This window comes from Cygnus atratus, chromosome 5 (assembly GCF_013377495.2).
Source record: "Cygnus atratus isolate AKBS03 ecotype Queensland, Australia chromosome 5, CAtr_DNAZoo_HiC_assembly, whole genome shotgun sequence".
Classification (NCBI taxonomy): domain Eukaryota; kingdom Metazoa; phylum Chordata; class Aves; order Anseriformes; family Anatidae; genus Cygnus; species Cygnus atratus.
In genome coordinates, this window is record NC_066366.1 from 35756262 (window position 1) to 35777789 (window position 21528).

General features: G+C 71.1%; 5 protein-coding genes and 3 non-coding genes across 9 annotated transcripts; 4 read left to right on the top strand and 4 right to left on the bottom strand.

The window, feature by feature from the left end:
• The first annotated feature begins 212 nt into the window (after positions 1-212).
• On the top strand, positions 213-5597 carry PATL1 (PAT1 homolog 1, processing body mRNA decay factor). The gene is made up of 17 exons (XM_035539444.2): positions 213-282; positions 441-552; positions 695-984; positions 1734-1928; positions 2011-2112; positions 2219-2308; positions 2461-2675; positions 2749-2838; positions 3009-3192; positions 3408-3531; positions 3652-3749; positions 3832-3891; positions 3971-4119; positions 4332-4491; positions 4866-5021; positions 5173-5264; positions 5444-5597. The coding sequence occupies exons 1-17, from the start codon at positions 268-270 to the stop codon at positions 5595-5597; spliced, it is 2286 nt and encodes a 761-aa protein (XP_035395337.2). The 5' UTR covers positions 213-267.
• A 945-nt stretch (positions 5598-6542) lies between these two features.
• On the top strand, positions 6543-11056 carry OSBP (oxysterol binding protein). Of its 2 annotated transcripts, none has more exons than XM_035539443.2 (14): positions 6543-6697; positions 6954-7162; positions 7263-7510; positions 7585-7783; positions 8099-8201; positions 8274-8328; positions 8448-8579; positions 8660-8905; positions 8977-9097; positions 9193-9296; positions 9402-9497; positions 9599-9780; positions 9854-10074; positions 10146-11056. In XM_035539443.2, exons 2-14 carry the CDS (start codon positions 6967-6969, stop codon positions 10286-10288), a joined length of 2046 nt encoding a protein of 681 aa, XP_035395336.1. In that variant the 5' UTR covers positions 6543-6697; positions 6954-6966; the 3' UTR covers positions 10289-11056. The 2 variants fall into 2 exon arrangements, with proteins under 2 accessions (XP_035395336.1, XP_035395335.1); XM_035539442.2 differs by having other exon boundaries at positions 6568-6697; positions 8693-8905.
• A 278-nt stretch (positions 11057-11334) lies between these two features.
• TRNAK-UUU (transfer RNA lysine (anticodon UUU)) lies at positions 11335-11407 on the bottom strand. The gene has a single exon. It is a non-coding gene; the product is annotated as a tRNA-Lys (tRNA).
• Positions 11408-11834: 427 nt separating this feature from the next.
• TRNAL-UAA (transfer RNA leucine (anticodon UAA)) lies at positions 11835-11917 on the bottom strand. Its single transcript has one exon. It is a non-coding gene; the product is annotated as a tRNA-Leu (tRNA).
• A 288-nt stretch (positions 11918-12205) lies between these two features.
• Positions 12206-12278, bottom strand: TRNAV-UAC (transfer RNA valine (anticodon UAC)). The gene has a single exon. It is a non-coding gene; the product is annotated as a tRNA-Val (tRNA).
• Positions 12279-12701: 423 nt separating this feature from the next.
• On the bottom strand, positions 12702-14758 carry CABP4 (calcium binding protein 4). The gene is made up of 6 exons (XM_035539712.1): positions 14510-14758; positions 13917-13947; positions 13526-13669; positions 13309-13418; positions 12943-13090; positions 12702-12834 (listed from the first exon to the last, which is right to left on the bottom strand). Exons 1-6 carry the CDS (start codon positions 14756-14758, stop codon positions 12806-12808), a joined length of 711 nt encoding a protein of 236 aa, XP_035395605.1. The 3' UTR covers positions 12702-12805.
• Positions 14759-16148: 1390 nt separating this feature from the next.
• Positions 16149-17318, top strand: GPR152 (G protein-coupled receptor 152). The gene has a single exon (XM_035539205.1). The coding sequence runs from the start codon at positions 16149-16151 to the stop codon at positions 17316-17318; it is 1170 nt and encodes a 389-aa protein (XP_035395098.1).
• Positions 17319-17473: 155 nt separating this feature from the next.
• CORO1B (coronin 1B) lies at positions 17474-21176 on the top strand. The gene is given in 16 exon segments (XM_035539541.2): positions 17474-17556; positions 18138-18340; positions 18437-18559; positions 18655-18784; positions 18877-18903; positions 18906-19057; positions 19205-19324; positions 19400-19453; positions 19455-19505; positions 19575-19720; positions 19804-19861; positions 20052-20123; positions 20125-20191; positions 20194-20279; positions 20281-20346; positions 20588-21176. Coding segments are annotated over 15 exon segments (1479 nt in total). The 5' UTR covers positions 17474-17556; positions 18138-18139; the 3' UTR covers positions 20714-21176.
• Positions 21177-21528: the final 352 nt, after the last annotated feature.

A 21528-nucleotide genomic window follows, 5' to 3' on the forward strand; every position in this document is an offset into this window, starting at 1 on the left:
TACGCCCCCAGCCGGCGGGGAGAAAAGCGGCGGCGGCCCCTTTAAGAGCAGCCCCGCGGGGGCGCGGCTCCTTTAAGGCTTCCCTGGGGGGGAGGGGAGGGGGGGGGGGAGGGGGGGGGGTTCCCCGCTACCGGGCCGCTGCGCACGCGCCCGCGGCGGGTGACGTCATGCGCGTGCGCCCGCGGCGGCGCATGCGCGGCGGGGCCGGAGCGGGCCGCGCGGAGCCTGCGGGCGGGGGGCGCCGCCGCCGCCGCCGCCGCCGCCGCCATGTTCCGGTACCCGGTGAGCGGGGGCGGGCGGGGAGCGGCGCGGCGGGGCCGGGGCGGGCGGCGGGGCCGGGGCCGGTGGGCCCGGCCCGGGTCCCGGTCCCGGTCCCGGTCGCGGCGCGGGTGCCGGCGGGCCGGGTGCCGGTGCCAGCGCGCTGACCGGTGCCGCCGCAGTCCCCGGAGGAGTGCCCGCTGGACGAGGAGGAGGACGGGTTCCAGGCGCTGGGCGAGGAGGACGAGGACATCGACCAGTTCAACGATGACACCTTCGGGGCCGGGGCCGTCGGTGAGCGCTCGCCCCCCGGCCCCGCTCCCCGCCCCCCCCCCCCCCCCCGGTTCTCCCCCCCGGTTCTCCCCCCGGCAGCCGCTCACCGGCGCCCCGTTCCCCCCCCCCTCCCCCCCCCCCGTTCCCCGTTCCTCCCGCGCAGACGACGACTGGCAGGAGGCCCACGAGCGGCTGGCCGAGCTGGAGGACAGGCCGCTGGGCGCGGGGCAGCGGGCCGTGCCGGGCGGCGAGGACGCGGAGCTGCTGGGCGAGCCCGAGGACACGCTGGCGGAGCGGCTGACGCGGCTGGTCATCGACAGCGAGCTGGAGGACCCGGCCATCATGCGGGCCGTGCACACCAGGGCCCCCGGCGCGCAGCCCGCGCCGCTCAACGCCGGCATCTGGGACGGCCCCGCCGTGCTGCGGCGCATCCGGGGGCCGCTGCTCGCTCAGGTACGGCGGGGCGGGCCCCTCCCCGGCGGGGCTTTGCCGCCTGCTTTGGGGGCAGAGCTGCTGGAGAACGCTCAGAGAAGGGTTGCGAGGATGGGGAAGGGTGTGGAGGGGAAGACGTGTGAGGAGCAGCTGAGGTCCCTTGGTTTGCTCAGTGCAGAGCAGAGCAGGCTGAGGGGAGGCCTCATGGCGGCCTGCAGCTCCCTCACGAGGGGAGCGGAGGGGCAGGCGCTGAGCTCTGCTCTCTGGGGACAGCGACAGGACCCGAGGGAACGGCATGGAGCTGGGACAGGGGAGGGTCAGGCTGGGGGTTAGGGAAAGGTTCTTTACCGGGAGGGTGGTTGGGCACTGGGACAGGCTCCCCAGGGACATGGTCACAGCACCGAGCCTGCCGGAGTTCAAGAAGCCTTTGGACGATGCTCCCAGAGAAATGATTGGTCGCCAGTGGCGTCAGTGCTCAAGGTTTAGAAACGTTGGTTTCTCGAGGCACTGGTTTTCTTGGTCGTCAGTGAAGTAAGAGCTGGGGTTTTAAGTGCTGCATGGCCAGCCCCCTCCCTGCTTCCCGGGAATGCTGGCTGTGGCATGGGGGTCTCTGACTCCGGGGAAGCATGCTGGGACGTGGAGGAGCTCTGCGCCCCATCGCGCTTCCCCAGTGCCAAAAAGCCTGTGCAGATGTGGCAGCGACTTGCCACCACGTTCAGCCCTGGGGCTCTTATCTCGGGGGGGGGGGTTTCCTCCGTTTCCGCTCGCAGGAGATGCCGTCGGTGTCCGTGCTGGACTACGCTCTGCCCCAGAGACCCCCGCAGGCTCGGGAGGAAGAGAGGGACCCCTCTGAGCGGGCGCTGCCCCGCCGCTCGTCCTCCCCTGTCATCGGCAGCCCCCCGGTGCGAGCGGTCCCCATCGGCACCCCTCCCAAGCAGGCTGCCGTGCCCAGTTTCAACCAGCAGGTACCGCCCTGGGAGCCGGTGGCGGCTGGGGGCTGCTGTGTGAGGAGCCAGCAGCTGAAGCGCGCTGTCTCCCTGCTCCTAGATCCTGTGCCCGAAGCCAGTCCACATCCGGGCCAGCATGCAGCAGCGCTACCCCGCTCCCTACGGCGAGAGGATGTCCCCCAACCAACTCTGCAACGTACCGGTACTGGGACGCCCCTCGCTCCTCCCTGCGGCCGTTCCGAGCACCCTGGCCGCGTCGCCGTGCCAGGGCTGTGACAGGCGGCCCCGCTCCCTTCTTTTCCCCCCAGAACTCCTCCCTGCTGGGCCACCCGTTCCCCCACAGCGTCTCTCCCATCCTCACCCACCTGCAGAGAGCGCAGCTGCTCGGAGGAGCCCAGGTATCGCCCTGCTTGTTTCCCCCTTCTGGCCCCCCGGCGGGCCTCTTGTCTTCCTCTTCGCAGCTCCACAGGAGCCAGCCCCGTGCTGGCCACGGCCACCCAGCCCTCGCCTTCCCCCCCCGGGCTGATTCGTGCTCTCTCCACTCCTCCAGGCCGGCCGAATGTCTCCCAGCCAGTTCGCCCGGGTCTCAGGCCTCGTCGGGAGCCCGCTGCCCTCCGTCAATCCCAAGCTGCTGCAGGGCAGAGTGGGGCAGATGATGTCTCCGGCCGGCGGCTTTCGTGCCTTCTTTGGGGCTGCCCCTGCTCCGCCGCCCCCATCGCAGCCGCAGCCCCCGCCGGGCCCCGCATCCCACCTGCAGGGCTTGAGGTAGGCGCCGCGCCCCCCTCCCCGGGGCCACGCGCCCGCCCTGTGCTCACCCTGAGTCCTCGGCTCCCCGCAGGCCCCAGCCGCAGATGTTCCGGCCAGACACGACCCACCTGCACCCCCAGCACCGCCGGCTCCTGCACCAGCGGCAGCAGCAGAACCGAAAGTGAGCACCGGGTGGGCAGGAGCACGGGGAGAGGGGCTGCCCGGCACGGGGGGGGCATCCCCCCCCCCTGCTCCGGGGGGCCCGTGCTGCCGGGGCTAGCCTGTGCACCGCTCTCTGTCCCTTCCTGTAGCTCCTGTGTGCTCACGGGTGCCCTTCTTGCCTCCTGCCAGCCAGCACCGCAGCCTCAACGGCTCGGTGGGGGACCGAGGGGGCCACCGGGGCAGCCACCAGGAGCAGGCACGCAAAGACCCCTACGCCAACCTCATGCTGCAGCGGGAGAAGGACTGGGTGTCCAAGATCCAGATGATGCAGCTGCAGAGCACTGACCCCTACCTGGACGACTATTACTACCAGGTACCGGCGAGGCGAGCGTTAGGGGAGGGCGGGGGAGTCGGCCTTCGCCTGGAGAAAGGGGGGGCTGAGGGGCGACCTCGAGCTCCTCGAGGAGGACGCGAGCGTCTCCCCGTGTCCCGGGAGGAGGACGGAGCACAGGCCGGGGAGGCCGCGCATTGCCTCGCTCCTCGCCAGCTGCGTTTCTGGGGTCCCAACCCCTCCTCTCCCCACCTCAGAACTACTTCCAGAAGCTGGAAAAGTTGGCGGCAGCAGAGGAAGTCCACGGGGACGGTCCCAAGAAGGAACGCACTAAACTCATCACCCCTCAGGTGGCGAAGCTGGAGCACGCCTACAAACCAGGTCAGTGCTCCCTTCTCCGGGCACCCCAGCTCTGCGGGGAGGGGGAGCGGCTCCTCCCGGGGCCGGAGGCGAAGCGGGTGCCGTGGTGCTGACGCCCCCGCGTCCCTCCTGCCCCTGCAGTGCAGTTCGAGGGCTCGCTCGGGAAGCTGACGGTGTCCAGCGTGAACAACCCGCGGAAGATGATCGACGCGGTGGTGACCTCCCGCGGCGAGGATGACGTGAGTCCTGCCCCTTCCCGCCGCTGAGGTGGCCCCGCGGTGGGAGCCGCCGCGCGCTGACCTGCTCCGTCCCTCCCGGCAGGAGACGAAGGAGAAGCAGGTCCGGGACAAGAGGCGCCAGACGCTCGTCACCATCGAGAAGGTGAGCTGCACGTCCTGCCTCCCCGCGGGGCCGCTTCCCCTCAGCCCCTGCCCCGTGTCGATCGCCGTCTGTCCTGCAGACGTACAGCCTCCTCCTGGACGTGGAGGACTACGAGCGACGCTACCTCCTGAGCCTGGAAGGCGAGCGGCCGGCCCTGATGGGCGAGAGGAAGCAGAAGATCTGCGACATGTACGACAATCTGAGGGGGAAGGCGCCCGGGCAGGAGAGGTGAGCGGACCTGGAGGCTGCAGCCCGTGGGCGCTCGCAGCAGCTGATGCCGCTTCCCGTCACGCAGGCAGGATGGACACGGGGGTGTCACTGCTCGCCCCGTCCCCGCTTTTGGATGCGGGTGTTTCCCGGCGTGTCGGGGTGCCTCTGGGAACCCCCCGGGCGCGCTCCAGCGCCCCGCTGAGTCAGCTCCTTCCTCCCCTCTGCGGCAGGCCGAGCGACGACCACTTCATGCAGATCATGTGCATCCGGAAAGGAAAGCGCCTGGTGGCCCGCATCCTCCCCTTCCTGTCACCCGAGCAAGCGGCCGACGTCCTCATGGCGACGGCCAGGAACCTGCCCTTCCTCATCAAGAAGGACGCTCAGGACGAGGTGACTGCACCCCGTGGCTGGGAGGGTTCCCCTCCTTTGGCCCCCGCCCCGACGCACCCCGAGCTGGGTCTCCTCTCCAGCACCACGTGCCCCGGGGGTGCCCGTCCTCCGGGTCCACGCCTCTGCTTCATCGGGTGACAGCAGCGGCCTCCCCTTCTGGGCGAGAGCTTAGACAGCGCGAAAACAGAGGCAGCTGCAAAATAAACCGCGGCTCGTTTGGAGAACAGGGGGGGTGGATTAAGAAGGGAAAGCACCAGCCTAAATTAAAAGCGGGCCCGGGCAGCTGTAGGGATACGGGGGGGGGGGCGCTGTCAGCACGCAGGGGGAGCGTGCGGGGCCGGAGGGGCCTCTGACGGCTCTGCCGCTGCCTGCAGGTGCTGCCCTGCCTGCTGAGGCCCTTCTCGCACGTCCTCTACCACCTCCCCCTGGGGACGGTCACCAGCCTCGTGCAGCAGCTCACCAACCTACCTCAGAGCGCGACCGCGCCGGCGCCCACCAACCTGCACCTCGCTGCTGTGCTCCAGAACAAGGTGCGCCTCCCCGCCCGCCCCGGGGGCGAGCAGCTGCGGGAGCAGGGCTGGGGCCGCGCCGCTGCCGCCTCCCGCCCCGCTGCGCTGCGCCGCCACCCCCAAAATCCAGCCGGGCCCCCCCCCCCCCGACGCCCGGTGCCTCTCCCCGCAGTTCGGCCTGTCCCTGCTCTACCTGGTGCTGAGCCGCGGCGAGGAGCTGCAGAGTTCGGACGCGAGCACGGAGCTGATGCGGGACAACCAGTGGTGAGAGCCGGCAGGGAACCGGGCGGTCCCCGGGGCAGGGCCGGGGGCGGCTTGGCTGCGGGTCCTCCGCCGCAGAGCCGGGGGAAGCGGCAGCGCCGCGCCCGCTCGGCCCCCGGCACCGGGGCTCCCCGGCGCGCCCCCCCCCGCGAGCGCTCGGTTTCGGCGCCGTGTCCCCGCAGGACGGAGCTGATGCTGCTGGCGACCCGGGAGCTCCTGCGGATCCCGGCGGCGGCCCTGGCCAAGCCGGTGCCCCCCCCCTCCAACCTGCTCGCCCTCTTCTCTCGCTACGTCGACCGGCAGAAGCTCAACCTGCTGGAGACAAAGCTGCAGTGAGCGGGGGGACGCAGCGGCCGGGACCGGGGCCCCCGCCCCGCCGCCCGCCCCCTCCTCCCCCGGCGCCAGCTTAACGCCCGCCACCCGGTAGGAGCCCCCCCGCGGCTCCTCGGCACCGGAGCGGGGCGGGGCGGGCGGCTCCCCCGGTGCCCCCGCGCCGCCTCCGCACCGGGCGGGGAGCCCCCGGCCGCCCCCGCGCCTCTTTGCACACTCGCCTCGTCTTCCCCGCCGCCGCCGCCGCCGCCGCCCCCTCTCGCCCCCCCCCCGGTGCGCGCGGCTCGTACCGGCAGGCGGAGCGTTTGCACAGCCGGGGCCCCGCGGCCGCCCCGCTGCCCGCCGCCAGGCGCGGGGCCCTGCCGGTTGCGCCCCGGTACCGTTTGTAACTTTCCATTTTTATAGGGATGTAAATAAAGAGCGTTGTGTACTGCCGCCTGCCCGCCCCTGCGCCTCCTCCCCGCCGCCCCCCTCCCCGCTCCGCCCGGCACCGGCCCCGGCACCGGCCCCGCCGCCCCCCGGGGTCGCGGCCCGGGGCGGGGCCGCCGCGGCCAATCCGCGCGCGCGCGCCGACGCCACCGCCGCGCGGCCGCCTTCGCCGCTCCTCATTGGCGCGCCGCGGAGACGTGCGTGAGGCGCCGCCAATGGGCGCGCGGGGCGGAGGGGGGCGGGCGCGCAGCCTCGGGGCGGCCAATGGGAGGCGCGGGGCGGCCCGCGGGGCCCAATGGGCGGCGGGGGGCGGGGCGGGTGACGGCGGCGCGGCGGGCGGGGCGCGGCGGGGCGGCGGCGGCGGCCATGGCGGAGCTGCGCGGGGCGGGCGCGGGCCCCGGCGCGGCGGCGGCGGCGGCGCTGCCCGGCCCCATGGCGCTGCCCGCGGCGCCCGGCGCGGCCCCGGCGCTGCCCTCACCGGCGGCGGGCGGCTCGGGCGGCGGCTCGGGCGCCGGCGCGGCCCCGGGAGCGGCGGCGGCGGCGGGGAGCGGCGGCGGCGGCGGCTCCGGTGTGGGCGGCTCGGCGCGGGAGGGCTGGCTGTTCAAGTGGACCAACTACATCAAGGGCTACCAGCGGCGGTGGTTCGTGCTCAGCAACGGGCTGCTCAGCTACTACCGGTACGGCACGGCGCGGCCCCCCCCCCGCCCCGCCCCGCCCCGCTCCCGCTGACCTTGGCCCGGCCCCGCCGCGCCCGCGGGGAACGGAGCCGCCCGCGGGTCTCGCCGCCCGGCTCTGCCAGCGGCCCCGTTCCGCCCCCCCGCCGCCCCTCCCCCGCCGCCCGGTGACGTGGCGGGGCCGCCCCGAGGCTCGCGGCCTGGCCCCGCTCACGGCCCCGTTACCGGGCGCCCCCCCCCCCTTACCCCTCCCGCGCAGCTCCAAGGCGGAGATGCGGCACACGTGCCGCGGCACCATCAACCTGGCCACGGCCAACATCACGGTGGAGGACTCGTGCAACTTCGTCATCTCCAACGGCGGCGCCCAGACCTACCACCTGAAGGCCAGCTCCGAGGTGGAGCGGCAGCGCTGGGTCACGGCGCTGGAGCTGGCCAAGGCCAAAGCCGTCAAGATGCTGGAGGAGTCAGGTACCGGCGCCCCGCGCTCCCCCACCACCACCCACCCACCCCCCCCCCGGAACCGGTCCCGCCGCCGCCGGCTCGCGCTAACGGCCCGTCCCGCCGGTAGACGACTCCGGCGACGAGTCCGTGTCGCAGACGGACAAGACGGAGCTGCAGAGCACGCTGCGCACCCTGTCGAGCAAGGTGGAGGACCTGAGCACCTGCAACGACCTGATCGCCAAGCACGGCACGGCCCTGCAGCGCTCCCTCAGCGAGCTGGAGACCCTCCGGCTGCCCGCCGAGAGCACCGAGAAGATCAAGCAGGTGAACGAGCGGGCCACGCTCTTTCGCATCACCTCCAACGCCATGATCAACGTGAGTCCGGTGCCGGGCGCGGGGGGGACGGCCCCGCTCCTCTCCCCACCGCGCTGACGGGGCGCTGCCCGCAGGCCTGCCGGGACTTTCTGATGCTGGCCCAGACCCATAGCAAGAAATGGCAGAAGTCGCTGCAGCACGAGCGGGACCAGCGCATCCGTCTGGAGGAGACGCTGGAGCAGCTGGCCAAGCAGCACAACCACCTGGAGAGGGCTTTCCGCGGCGCCACCGTCCTGCCCGCTGGCGCTGCTGGGTCTGGTGGCTCTGCCAAAGGTACTCCGAGTGCCCGTGTCTCGTCCCGGGGCCGGCTGGGGGGGGCGAGGTGTCGTGGGGCAGGAGGGGAGGGGAAGCCAAGAGCGGAGTGCTCTGCGTAACGCGGCGCTGTCAGCCTGTCCCCGAGCCTGACGCCGCTGTCCCCAAGCGGCAGGTTTGCTTGGTGTCCACCATGCGACTGAGGGGCCTTGCAGCCAGGTGGTTGTTGCCATATCATGCTAAGCCCAGTGGTGGCAGGGATCCTCTCGTGCCCCCCGTCCCCTGCTGGGCCGGGGTGAGCCCAGGCACACGGCCTGTCTCCGTCCCCTTGCCCAGATCCCTGCTGTCCTGCAAAAGGAGACCTGAGCGACGAGGACGAGGAGAACGAGTTCTTCGACGCCCCGGAGAACATCGCTGCGCTGGAGACCATGGGCCACAAGTGAGTGCCTGGGGGTCCCGCTGGGGAGGGCAGGGGAAAACCCGGCCCTGACGCTGCCTCTGCTCCCCTCAGGCGCACCGGCAGCAACATCAGCGGCACCAGCAGCGACATCAGCCTGGACGAGCAGGTAGGGCGGCCGCTTTCCGCCCGCGTCGCAACCGAAGCTGCTCTGGGGGTGGCTGCGGGACGGGGATGGGTCAGGGGGGTCGCAGCGGCTTTGTGGCATTGCTGGTCTGCTCCCCTCAGTACAAGCACCAGGTAGAAGACACCAAGAAGGAGAAGAGAACCCGCATCCCCTACAAGCCCAACTACAGCCTCAATCTCTGGAGCATCATGAAGAACTGCATCGGGAAGGAGCTGTCCAAAATCCCCATGCCGGTGAGCGGGGACGCAGACGGGATCTGGTCGGTGAACGCCGCGCGCCCCCGGGCCCCCCCTCACCTCTCGCTCTCCTCCAGGTGAACTTCAACGAGCCCCTGTCCATGCTGCAGCGCCTGACCGAGGACCTGGAGTACCACGAGCTGCTCGACCGGGCGGCCAAGTGCGAGAGCTCTCTGGAGCAGCTGTGCTACGTGGCCGCCTTCACCGTCTCCTCCTACTCCACCACCGTCTTCCGCACCAGCAAGCCCTTCAACCCACTCCTGGGGGAGACCTTTGAGCTGGACCGCCTGGAGGAGAACGGCTACCGCTCCCTCTGCGAGCAGGTACCGCGGCCCTGCTCCGCGGGCCACCCGCTGGGGTGGCGCAGCCAGGCTGACCGCCCCGTCCCCACTAGGTGAGCCACCACCCGCCGGCCGCCGCACACCACGCCGACTCCAAGCACGGCTGGACGCTGCGCCAGGAAATCAAGATCACCAGCAAGTTCCGGGGCAAATATCTCTCCATCATGCCTCTGGGTGAGCGTGTGGCTGCGCGGGCTGGGGGCCGTTGCTCCCCGAAGAGAGACCGGTGGGCTCGAGGGGACTGATCCAGCGCTGCTCTCCCTCCGCAGGCACCATTCACTGCGTCTTCCACGCTTCCGGCAACCACTACACGTGGAAAAAAGTCACCACCACCGTGCACAACATCATCGTGGGCAAGCTCTGGATAGACCAGGTGGGTGCCAGTGCCACGTGCGGAGGTGTTGGGCCCCGTGCCTCAGTTTCTCCTGTCACCAGGGAAAAGGTGCACAGGCTGAACCTGACCTTCTTTCCCCTGCAGTCGGGTGAGATCGAGATCGTCAATCACAAGACGGGCGACAAGTGCAACCTCAAGTTCGTTCCTTACAGCTACTTCTCGCGGGACGTGGCCAGGAAGGTAGGGCGCGGGGTGGCCGGGCACACGGCACGTCCCGGTGCGGCACCGCTCTGCCTGGGGCGCCGGGGTCACCGGGTGGGACGCGTTCCTTGTCCTGGCAGGTCACCGGGGAGGTGACAGACCCCACGGGGAAGGTGCATTTCCTCCTGCTGGGCACCTGGGACGAGAAGATGGACTGCTACAAGGTGGCACCGGGCAGCGGGGAGAACGGGGCAGAGGCACGGCAGCGGGCGCACGAGGCCGAGGACAGCCGGGTGCTGCTGTGGAAGAGGAACCCCCTGCCGTGAGTGCAGGCGCGGGGCTCGGGTGGGGGCTTGGAGCCCTGCAGCGGGACTGAGCCCTCTCTCCCGGCGCAGGAAGTACGCGGAGAACATGTACTACTTCTCGGAGCTGGCGCTGACGCTCAACGCCCCCGAGAGCGGCACGGCGCCCACCGACAGCCGCCGGCGCCCCGACCAGCGCCTGATGGAGAACGGCCGCTGGGACGAGGCCAACGCCGAGAAGCAGCGGCTGGAGGAGAAGCAGCGCCTCTCCCGCAAGAGGCGCGAGGCCGAGGCCGCCAGGGCCACCGAGGACGGTAAGGAGCGGGCTGGGGGGGGCCCCGAGCCCCCCATCCCCGGAGCGCTGACCTCCTCTCCGTGCCCCCAGGCACCCCCTACGACCCCTACAAGCCGCTGTGGTTCGAGCGCAAGAAGGACCCTGTCACCCAGGAGCTGGCACACGTCTACAGGGGCGGCTACTGGGAGAGCAAAGAGAAGCAGGACTGGACCCAGTGCCCGGACATTTTCTGAGGGCTGGGAGGAGCAGCAGGGCCAAGGCCGTGGGGCTGCCTGGCGAGCACCTTTGGCAGCCTGCGCCCGTCCGTCTGTCCGTCCGTCTGTCTCACTGCCCGCCCGCTGCGAGCGCCGGCCGCGCTCACCCGCCGGGGTTGCCTTAGCCCATCCACGTTGACCTTGATGCTGGGGAGCGGGAGCCAGCCCGGCCCCCCCCCCCAGCCCCGGGGGCTCCCCCGTCACCCCCCATGCGCGCGCTCGTCCCTGGACCCCCGGCGCAGGAGCGGCAGTGCCCCGGGCGGCTCCCGGGGATGGGGACGCGGCCCCCCTGGGGTGGGCACAGCGGGGTGAGCCCGAGGCTGGCCTTGGTCTCTTCTCCCCCTCCCCTCATTTTTCATCTCTCCTTCGCCCCCAGGCATTTGGGTGCTCTTGGGAGTGGGGGTCCGGCCTCACTCACTCTGCGCGGGCACCCCCGCTGTGCCCGCAGCCTGTTCCATAGGTGTACATTATATATATGTAGAGACCTACCGGGGGCCCCGGTCCCCCCCCTCCTTGCTCGTACCCTGGGGTGGGCACCCCACCTGCCCCCCCCCCGGTGTGCCCCCCTTGCGGTGCCTTCCTCTCGGGGCGAGGGGCCCGGCTTCTGCCCCCCACACTCCACACTACAGCAGCCCAGAGATGTGCTGGGGTCAGGGGGGGCGGCGTGGGGGTCTCTGTAGGAGCTGAGCTGCCCCCCCACTGGGGGCCTGGGGGTGGCAAGCAGCGGCACTCCATGCAGCAGAGAGAGCGGGGGGTGTATGATGCCTTTTTTTTTTTTTTTCTCCCCTCTCCTCCCCCCTCTCCAGGAAAACAACTAAATTAAAATCTGTGAATGCCCCAACCTGGCTGCGTGTGCTGTGTTTGGGGGGGGTGGGGGAGGGGGGTATCCCCAGGACCCTGGGCAGCCCCTGCCCCACAGCCCCACGCTGTGGGTGTCCTGGGGGAGCTGCTTCCCCCCGGGGACTTGGAAGTGGTGGGGAGAGGTGGGATGGGACACGGGGACCCCAGCCCCAAAAGGGAGGCAGCGCCCGAGCAGGGACTTGAACCCTGGGCCCTCAGATTAAAAGTCTGATGCTCTACCGACTGAGCTACCCGGGCAGCTCCTTGGGGGCTGTGGGGGTGGGGGGGTCACAATATCTCCCACCTTCCTCTTTGTTGCTTGTTCTGGGGGTCTGTTCACGTTCTCCAGACATTCCCCCCCATTCTGGGGGGTCTCTGGGAGCAGGAGTCCCACCAAGGATCCCAGGAACAGGGCCGTTGGGGTCCCTTGGAGTAATTTAGAGTTCTTAGGGCACTTTGGAGTTGCTTGGGGGAAATTTGGGGTCCCCTAGGGCAGTTCAGGGTTCCTAGAGGTAATTTCGGGTCCCTAGAGCGGTTTGGGGTTCCCTGCGGCAGTCTGCAGTTGCTTGGGGGCAATTTGGGGTCCCTCGGGCTTTTTGGTGGTCCCTGGGGCAGTTTGGGGTTCCCTGGGGCAATCCGCAGTCCCTTGGGGCAGTTTGGGGTCCCCTGACTCCAACAAAACATCTACCAGAAGTGGGGTTCGAACCCACGCGGACACACGTCCATTGGATCTTAAGTCCAACGCCTTCACCACTCGGCCATCCTGGTGCTGCCCCTGCTGCTCCCCCCGGGCTCTCGGCCGGGTCCCGGCGGGTGGGGGTCTGGGGGGGCTCACCCGGCCGTCCCCGTGGTGTGTAGCACGGCTCACGTCTGCTTTACGTGCAGAAGGGCCTGGCTTTGAGCCCCAGCAGAGCCGGCTTCTTGTTTTCTCCCCACGGGGATAAGGGCACGTTGCGTGGGCTCCCCAACACCCCCCCAGCGGTGACACCGTGTCCCAACCCCTCTTGGCATAAAGGGGCCGAGGGGAAAAGGGCACAAAAAAAATTCCTCCGGGGGTGGCTCCGCTGGGGCTCGAACCCAGGTCCTTCTGCGTGTAAAGCAGACGTGATCACCGCTACACCACGGAGCCGGTGCTGGGGGGGGGGGGTTGGTCCCTGACCCACCCCCCAGGGCTGGGGGGGCTGCGAATGGTGCCGGCTCTGTGCAGGGCACCCCGACCCCTTTTCGTCCCTTTTCGGGGTCACTTCCCCCCCTCCTGGGACCTCCCCATCCCTTGCCTCCCCCCCGGCTGCTCCCCACGTGAGGTCTGGGGCAGCTTGGGGTGGGCTGGGGTCGGTGAGCGGGTGCCATGGGGGCAAGGACCCCTCCCCACCCCGTATCCCACCCCGTATCCCCCCCGTTCCAAGGAGCGGCGCCACCCTCCCAGTCTGACCAAGGAGACCAAGGAGCTTTATTGGGTGGCCCGCAGCCCCCCGCCGTGCTGCCAGCCCCAGGGGGGTGCCGGCTCGGGGGGGTCTGGTGGGCGCTCCCAGAGGTGGGCTCAGCTCCCGCTGTTCGCTCTGAACCCTAACGCGGGATGGAGCAGGAGGTGCCTGGGGGCAGGAGCGGCGTCGGGTAGCGGGGGTGCCCCGGGTCCCCTCCTCTCTGGAGGCTTCATTACCGGGAGGACAGCATCATGACGAACTCTGCGGGGTGAGACAGGAGGCCGAGAGGGGCACGGGGCTGCACTGCCCCGCGCCATCCCCTGTGCTGTGGGGACAAATGGGGGGGGGGGGGGGGGGGGCAGGGCTCACCATCGAAGTCCACGCGGCCGTCCCCGTTGAGATCCACATCCTGCAGGATCTCGTCCACCTCCTGCGCCTTCAGCTGCTCGCCCAGCAGCGCCGCGATGGCCTCCCGCATCTCTGCGCTGCTGATCTCCCCGTCCCCGTTCATGTCGAACTGCGGCGCCCACAGGTTGGGTCCCCTCCCCACAGCCCCCCCAGACACCCTGGGCTGGGGCCAGCCCCGGCTCTTCCTGTGGTCATTGTCCCCTGCATGCCACGGCATTCCCTGTGGCCGTTGATGCCCGGGGTGTCCCCATGCCCACAGTGTCCCCACGCCTGCGGTGACCCCGTGCCTGTGGTGTCCCCAGGCCCGCGGTGTCCCCCTGGCCGTACCTCGCGGAAGGCGATCTTCAGCTCCCTCATGCCCACCATGTGGGCCGTCTCCTCCCGCAGCTTCGGCCCCATCATCTGCACAAAGTCCTCGAAGTCCACGCGGCCGCCCACTGCGCCAGGGACGGGGACAGCCTCAGCGCCCCAGCCCTGTCTCCGCACGCATCTCCGCGTCCCACCGCCACTGCCCTGGCCCCGCGCCAGGCAGCCCCCCGCTCACTCCTCATCTTGATGTGCTGGGAGATCTCAATGAGCTCCATCTCGGTGGGCATGTACCCCAGCATGCGCATGCAGGCGCCCAGGTCCTTGTAGCTGATGAAGCCATCCTGATCAGTGTCAAACTCCTTGAAGGCATCCAGCAGCTCTGTTCCCGCAGGCACACAGGGGCACAGGGACCCATCAGGTGTGGAAGCCGCGGCACCACACCCCATGGCAGCACTTCCCATGGCCCTGCATCCCACAGAAGGTCCCTCCATGGCAGATATCCCCATGGCACCATGTCCCATGGCACCACGTCCCACAGAAGGCCCCCCCAGGGCATGTCTCCATTGCTCCGTGTCCCATGGCAGATGACAACGGTGTCCCCCACAAGTCCCGACCCCACCACTCACCGTCCAGCTCCTCCGGCGACAGCTCCCGCTCCTGGACCGGGGTGTGGGGTGCGCGGGGGGGGGGGGGGAGAAGCGGAATCAGACCCAGCTCAGCCCCCGCCCCTCCCAGCAAACCGCGGTGTCACCTTCGTTAAGCATGGGCCAAAATTAACTCTCGCAGGAGGGATTAGACGGATTGGAGGCAAAGCCCTGCCTGCCCCCCTCCCCTGTTGCCCCCCTTCCCCTGCACCCACCCTGGTAGTCCCTGCCCGGGACCCTCAGCCCCAGCTCCTAACGGGGTTCTCCTGCACTGCCGGCAGCCGGGGGCTGCCCTGATCCAGGCTGTCTCTGGGGTGGCACCAGGGCTGCAGGTCCCTGAGCCCCACAGTGCCCAGCCCTGCCGCTTGCCCCTCCCCAGGGCCCCCCCCCCACAGTGCCCCCATTGGGTTCCATATACGGAGGGAGGGAGGGAGGGAGAAGAGCCCCCAGCCCCCCCAGGCCTGCCCCATGGCACCTGCCCGGTGCCCCACGTCCCCTCCATCCCCAGCATCCCCAAACCTATCCCCAGCGCCCCGCAGCCCCTCCATCCACTGCCCCCCAGCCCCTGCCCCCACCTTGCCAAAGACGGTGTTGAGGAAGGGCGAGTAAGCCTTGGCGGCGGCGGCGTGGGGATCCCCGGCACCCTTCTTGCTGTTCTTCCGCCCGTGCCCGCCGTGCCGGGACTCAGCGCCGGGGCTGCTGCTGCCGGGGGAGCCGCCCTCCTCGGGGGGCTTGGGGGAGCTCTCGCCCCCCTGCTCCCCCTTCCCCTTGCCTGGGGTGTCCGCGTCCTTGGGGGCCCCCTTGTGCCCCCGCGTGCGTGGCATGGGGCCGGGGGCTGGAGGCAGGCAGCGGGAAGCAGGGCTGGGGGGTGGCCGGCCCTTAAGAAGGAGGCAGGGAAATCCTCTTACCTGCCCCCCACCCCCCACCCCGGGGAGGGCAAAGCCAATTAGCGGCGATTATGGCGGCAGGAAACAAGCCGTCCCACCATGTCCTCATGTCAGGGCATGGCCGTGCGGCCATGGCACCCTGGTCCCCAGCACAGCGGCGGTGTCCCCAGCACCCATGTCCCTCGGCTACCACCAGCATCCCTGTGCTTGCCTTGATCCAACGCTGACACCTCCTCAGCCACCAGCCATGTCCCCAGCACAGGCACACGTCAGTCCCCATCCTTACCTGCAGCGCGGGGACGTGTCCACGCGCACGTCCCATCTCCATGATGCCCCCACGACATCCCCATGATGTCCCCACATCCCTGTGCCCTCCAGCCCTCAGGCATCCCCCCCATTAGCTGAAGTTGCAGTGAGGAGCGGTGCCATGGTGCGTGTGGGGCCCCGGCCCCCCTGGCCCCCCGATAGCATCGCCCCAGCTCAGCAGCTGCTGGCGGGTGGCAGGAAGCCAGCACCCGGCAGGGAGATGCCATCGCGGGGATGCTGCAGCACCGGCCCTGGCACGCAGCAGCCGGCACGGCCACACAACCCAGCCCCAGGGCTTCCAGGTGCCCCAGGCCCCCCTGCCTGGCACCGGATGGCTGTGGGTTGGGGGGGGGGGGTCCTGGTGGAACAAGCCCACGGGGACTGGGTGACCCCAGGGGGGCCATGGGCAAACCATCCTCAGCAGCATACTGGGGCAACTTCCGCCCTGCCTGGCAGCAGCTCCCTGTCCCTCACAGGGGGAAACTGAGGTTTTTTTGGGGGGGGTCATTGCCGGGGCGGGGGGGGGAGCAGATGGGGTGGGCGGAGCTCCCTGACCGCCACCCTTCCCACCCAGACCCACATATAGGGCACCCTGCAGCCCAGGAGACCCCTGACATCCACTGCTCGAGCCTGTGCTTGCGCTGCTGTTACAGTAGGTCCTACACTATTTACTGGCCGGGGGGGGCTTGTCTGGTACCTGAGGGACTCGTAGGGTGCAGGGCACCACAGGAGCATTGCGGGGATGTTGTGGGGTGGAGTGGGGCACGGCCAGGGGACAGTGGGTGGAGGACCCTGGCAGGGGAGGTGAGGGTGGTGGGCACCTGGGGGGCACAAAGGCAAGGGGCAAGAGGACGGGGTGACATGGAGGGGGCTAATGGGATGGGGAGCAATGGGGGGGATCCAAAGGGAGAGGGTACAGCGATGGGGGGAGAATCGCAGATGCTGCCACCGCAGACAGTGACGTGCCAGTGGGTGCCGTGGACAGGGTGCCCTGGGAGCCACTGCCCACTGCGCTTGGCCGATGGAGCTGGAGAACGCCACGGCGTCCCTGTCCCTGTCCCCATCCTCATCCACGTCACCGTCCTCATCCGCGCAGCCCCTGTACGCCCTGGGGTGGGACAGGCAGCTGCTGCTGGTCTGCGCCGTGCTGGGACTGCCCGCCAACGCCTTTGTCCTCTGGCTGACGGGCTGGCGGCTGCGCTGCCGCGGCCTCGCCACCTTCATCTTCAGTGTGGCCGCCTCCGACTTCCTCTTCCTCGCCAACTCCACCCTGCAGATCTGGACGGCGGCGCGCGGCTACCACTGGCCGCTGGGCACGCCGCTGTGCCGCCTGCACCGCTTCCTTCTCGACCTGGCCTACTACAGCGGGCTCTTCCTGCTGGCCGCCATCAGCCTGGACCGCTGCCTGCTGCTGCTGGCCCCGCTCTGGTACCGCTGCCGGCGCCCGGCGCGCTGGCCGGCGGGGCTGTGCGCGGCCGCGTGGCTGACGGCGGGCTGCTGCAGCGCGCCCGGCACGGCGCTGGCGCAGGCCTCGGAGGTGCTGCCGGGGCTGGTGGTGTGCCGGCGGGAGCAGGGCCGCTGGCAGCAGCTGCTGGGCTGGCTGGAGGTGGCCGTGGAGGGGCTGCTGCTGCCCACCGGCGTCCTGCTGCTGTGCAACGGGGCCGCGCTGGCCGTGGCGGCGGCGCGGAGGCGGCGGCAGCGTGGCGGGCGCCTGCCGGCCCGCTTCCAGCGCCTGGTGGCGGCCACGCTGAGCAGCTACCTGGCGATCCACCTGCCCTTCCAGCTGGCCCAGCTGCTGAGCCACGCGATCCCCGAGCACTTCGCCAACCTCACCTACTTCGTGGGGCTGGCCTTCAACGTGGGCAGCTGCCTCAACCCCTGCCTCTACCTGCTGCTGGCCACCGGCGCCTGCCACCGCCTCGCCCGCATGGCGCCCGGCACCGCCGCCCCGGTGCCACCGGCCAGCGCCGCCGGCGTGACGCCGGGCACCGCCGCCCCCGTGCCGCCCGCCGCCCCGGTCCCCGTGCCACCGGGCACCGCCGCCCCGTTGCAGCCGGAGGCCGCTGCCCCGGTGCCGCCGGACACCGCGGTCCCGGTGCCACCCGCTGCCGCCATCCCGGTGCCCTCGTCCCGATCTCCCGCGGGGACCCCACCGGCAGCGCCCCCCCGCCCCGCCATGACCCAGCCCTGACCCCGCCCCCGCCATGACCCCGCCCCTCCCGCCCCACGGCCCCGCCCCCTCCTCGTGGCCCCGCCCCCTCGCTCCCCCTCCCCCCGCCGCCCGGTGCCGCAGTGCGCAGGCGCGGGGCGGGGCCGCTCACTTCCTGCCCCCCCCCCCCCAACCCCTCCCGCCCCGGTCCCGGCTCCGCCGCCAGCCCGCGCCCGGCACCGGCACCGGCACCGGCACCGCCGGCCCGGCCCGGCCGCCGGTGAGTGCGGGGCGGCCCCCGCGGGGCGCGGGCGGCTCCTGGGACCCCTCCGTGTCCCCTCCCGGCCCCATCCGTGTCCCCGGTCCCGGTCCCGGTCTCGGTCCCGTCCCTTTGCCCCCTTGGCCCCGACGGGGCCGTCCCCCGCTGCCCCCCCACCCCGGGACAGGGACCCCTGTCCCGGCCAGGCCGACCCCGTCCCCGTCCCCACCCGCGGCCCTGTCCTCGCGGGGGTGAACCCCGTCCCCCCCCCGCCCCCATCCCGGGCAGGGCGGTCCCGTCCCACCGGGCACATCCCCGTCCCCACGGGTGACCCCGTCCCGGCAGGGTGGGGTTTGTTTGCCCAGCGCTGGTTTCCCGCTCCTGCAGGGCGGGACGGGGCCGCCCTTTACCCGGGGCAGGGAACGGGGCTCAGCCCTCCCCGCTACCCCCCCCTTCCCCCCCCCGGTGCCGCTGCCAGTCCCCGGGGCTTACCGGGGGCCACCGGGCCCTGCGGGGAGAGGCCGCGGCTGCCCTGTGTTTTGGGGTCGCTGTGCCCCCCGCCCCCGCCTCCCAGCCTGACCCCATCCCGGGGTGCGCCCCAGCCATGTCGTTTCGCAAGGTGGTGCGGCAGAGCAAATTCCGGCACGTTTTCGGGCAGCCGGTGAAGACGGAGCAGTGCTACGATGACATCCGCGTGTCCCGCGTCACCTGGGACAGCACCTTCTGCGCCGTCAACCCCTCCTTCGTGGCCATCATCGTGGAGGCCAGCGGCGGCGGCGCCTTCCTGGTGCTGCCCCTGCACAAGGTGGGAAGCGGGCGGGCGGGGGGCGGGCGGGCGGATGGATGGACGGACAGGGTCGGGTGACCCCCACCCCCCACCCCGCTGTCCCCGTGCTCCTAGACCGGGCGCATCGACAAGTCCTACCCCACGGTGTGTGGGCACACGGGCCCCGTGCTAGACATCGAGTGGTGCCCCCACAACGACCACGTCATCGCCAGCGGCTCCGAGGACTGCACCGTCATGGTGAGGGGCAGATGGGAAACCGGGGGGGGGGGGGGGGAGAGGGGTACCAAGGGGGCTCTCACCCACACTCCCTGCCCGCTGCCCCAATCCCGCAGGTGTGGCAGGTCCCCGAGGGGGGGCTTAGCCAGCCACTGACGGAGCCGGTGGTGGTACTGGAGGGGCACTCGAAGCGTGTGGGCATCATCACCTGGCACCCCACTGCCCGCAACGTCCTGCTCAGCGCAGGTAGGGAGCTGGAGGGGGGGACGGGGCGGGGGGGGAGCCGGGGCTGGGGGGGGTCTGGCCAAGCTGCGCCTCTGCTTCCCTCCCCGCTGCAGGCTGTGACAACGTGGTGCTGATCTGGAACGTGGGACGGCGGAGGAGCTGTACCGCCTGGAGGGGCTGCACCCCGACCTCATCTACAGCGTCAGCTGGAGCCGCGACGGCTCCCGCTTCTGCACCGCCTGCAAGGACAAGAGCGTGCGCGTCATCGATCCCCGCCGCGGCACCGTGGTGGCGGTGAGCACGGCTCCGGGGTGGCATCGTCCCTGTGTCCCCCGGGTGCTTCTTATCCCTCCCTGTGGCCCTGCTCCCCACCGGGGTGCCCTTGTGCTGCGCCCCCACCTCGTCCCAGGGCGCTGACCTTGTCCCATGCGCTCCCTGCAGGAGAAGGAGCGGGCGCACGAGGGTGCGCGGCCCATGCGCGCCATCTTCCTGGCCGACGGCAAGATCTTCACCACCGGCTTCAGCCGCATGAGCGAGCGGCAGCTGGCGCTGTGGGACACGGTGAGGAGCCGCCGGGGTTGGCCCCGGGGGGGCCGGGGTGCAGTGTGGCCACCGGGCTGACGCGCTGCCCCACAGGAGAACCTGGAGGAGCCCATGGGGCTGCAGGAGCTGGACTCCAGCAACGGGGCCCCTGCTGCCCTTCTACGACCCCGACACCAACGTGGTTTATGTCTGCGGCAAGGTGCGGCCCCGCTGCCCTCCCCCCCCGCGCCCCATCCCCACCTGTCCCCTTCTAACGCGGTGCCTGCAGGGTGACTCGAGCATCCGGTACTTCGAGATCACGGAGGAGCCGCCCTACATCCACTTCCTCAACACCTTCACCAGCAAGGAGCCGCAGCGCGGCATGGGCTGGATGCCCAAGCGCGGGCTGGATGTCAGCAAGTGCGAGATCGCCAGGTGGGGATGGGGGGGGGCAGGGATGAGGGATGACCCCCTTTTCCCCCTGCACCCCCCGGCAAACACTCTGTCACCCTCCGCAGGTTCTACAAGCTGCACGAGCGCAAGTGTGAGCCCATCATCATGACGGTGCCAAGGAAGGTGAGCGGGGAGTGGCGGGGGGGCACCCATCGGGTCCCTGGGTGAAGCTGGGCGGGGGTCCACGGGTGAACTGGGTGGGGGGTCCCGGCTACCGCAGGCTGGCTGGCCGGGGGTCCCTGCCAGGGCGCGGCGGCTGTGCGGAGCGTCCCCATGGGTGACGCGGTGGTGATGGGGGGGGGGGGGGGGACAGTCGGACCTCTTCCAGGACGACCTGTACCCCGACACGGCGGGCCCCGACCCGGCGATGGAGGCGGAGGAGTGGGGTGGCGGGGCAGACGGCGGGGCCGGTGCTGGTGTCCCTGCGGCAGGCCTACATCCCCAGCAAGCAGCGGACCTCAAGGTGAGCCGCCGCACCCTGCTGCACGACGCCCGCCCCGCCGCACCCAGCCCCGCCGCCCCCGCCGCGCCGCCCCCCGCGGCCCCCCGCCGCCTCCGCACGCCTCAGCGCGCCCCCGGCACTGGGCACCGGCGCCCCCGCGCCCCCGGTGAGTGAGGGGGCGGGGCCTCTGGGGAGGGGGCGGGGCCTCTGGGGAGGGGGCGGGGCCTCTGGGGAAGGGGGAGGGGCCACCTTTGAAGGGAACGGGGGCAGGCTGGGGAAGGAGGCGGGGCCTCAGGGAAGGGGCGGGGCCTCAGGGGAGGGGTGTGGCCTTGTGGGTGGGGGCGGGGCCCGTGGGGGGAGTGGGCGGGGCCTCGCAGGGCGCGGCAGGTGACAGGGGGTGTGCGCAGGCGGGCGGGCGGCTGGACGAGGTGCTGCAGGAGGTGGCGGCGCTGCGCGCGCTGGTGGCGGAGCAAGGCCAGCGCATCACCCGCCTGGAGGAGCAGCTCAGCCGCCTGGAGAACGGGCACGTCTAGGGCTCCCCCGGCCCGGGGCACGCGGCCGGGGCTGCCCCCCTTGTCCCCCTCCTCCCCGCACAGAGCCAGGGACCACACCGCTGCCCCAGGGTCCCCCCCTAAGACCTCATCCCCCTCACCCTGGGGCTGTCCGTCCATCCTTCCCTCGTTTTGTACGTCCGGCCGCTCCCCTCCCTGACCCCACTGCCTTACTGGGTGCTGCCCCCCTGGATTGTGGACCACTACCCCCCCCACAGCTGCCCCCGAGGGCCAGGGGGAGTCTCTGGGATCAAATACTAAGCCCTGCACCCTTCCCAACTCTCCCATGTCCCTAGGGTGGGGTGGGGTCTTCCCCTCTACAGCATGTGCCCCGTGACCACGGGATCATCCCCCCCCCCATATCATGGGGCTTTCCCCCTCCCCCTTTGTTCTCCCTACAGGGCAGGGTCAAAATCTATATTTTCACTCCAAATAAATGTCTTTATAAGAAAGGTGCTGGGTGAGGCTAAGTGCTGGGGCAGAGGGGCCCTGGGGTGGGGGGCACCGTGAGGGTTATGGGGGTTTCACCGTAGGTTTGTCAGGGGGGAGGAGTGGGGCTGGGGTGCGCTGGAGCTCCCCCAGGCTGTGTGCATGGCCCCATCCCTATGCGGACAGCGGGGGGTGGCGTGCAAGGTGCAGTGGTTTTTAGCACAAGCTCAGGCACGGACTGGGTGGGGACAGAGCAGGAGCAGCTCAAGCTGCGGGGGCAGGGAGGGAGGGGGTGTCAGAGCCCCCAGAGATCAGGGCACTGGGGGGGGGTTGGTGGCCCCAGGACTGGGGGGGGGGACAACACTAGA

Excerpts from the sequence above, each read along its gene's own strand:
- PATL1 (XM_035539444.2), top strand. Across the intron at positions 3,892-3,970 it reads CGCTCGTCACCATCGAGAAG|ACGTACAGCCTCCTCCTGGA; the intron begins GTGAGCTGCACG and ends TCTGTCCTGCAG. Across the intron at positions 4,492-4,865 it reads AGAAGGACGCTCAGGACGAG|GTGCTGCCCTGCCTGCTGAG; the intron begins GTGACTGCACCC and ends CGCTGCCTGCAG.
- OSBP (XM_035539443.2), top strand. The coding sequence starts at position 6,967 with ATGCGGCACACGTGCCGCGGCACCATCAACCTGGCCACGGCCAACATC. Across the intron at positions 9,098-9,192 it reads TCTCTCCATCATGCCTCTGG|GCACCATTCACTGCGTCTTC; the intron begins GTGAGCGTGTGG and ends CTCCCTCCGCAG. Across the intron at positions 9,781-9,853 it reads TGGAAGAGGAACCCCCTGCC|GAAGTACGCGGAGAACATGT; the intron begins GTGAGTGCAGGC and ends CTCCCGGCGCAG.
- CABP4 (XM_035539712.1), bottom strand. The coding sequence starts at position 14,758 with ATGCCACGCACGCGGGGGCACAAGGGGGCCCCCAAGGACGCGGACACC. Across the intron at positions 13,670-13,916 it reads GTCGCCGGAGGAGCTGGACG|AGCTGCTGGATGCCTTCAAG; the intron begins GTGAGTGGTGGG and ends CTGCGGGAACAG. Across the intron at positions 13,091-13,308 it reads TGAAGATCGCCTTCCGCGAG|TTCGACATGAACGGGGACGG; the intron begins GTACGGCCAGGG and ends TGGGCGCCGCAG.
- GPR152 (XM_035539205.1), top strand. The coding sequence starts at position 16,149 with ATGGAGCTGGAGAACGCCACGGCGTCCCTGTCCCTGTCCCCATCCTCA.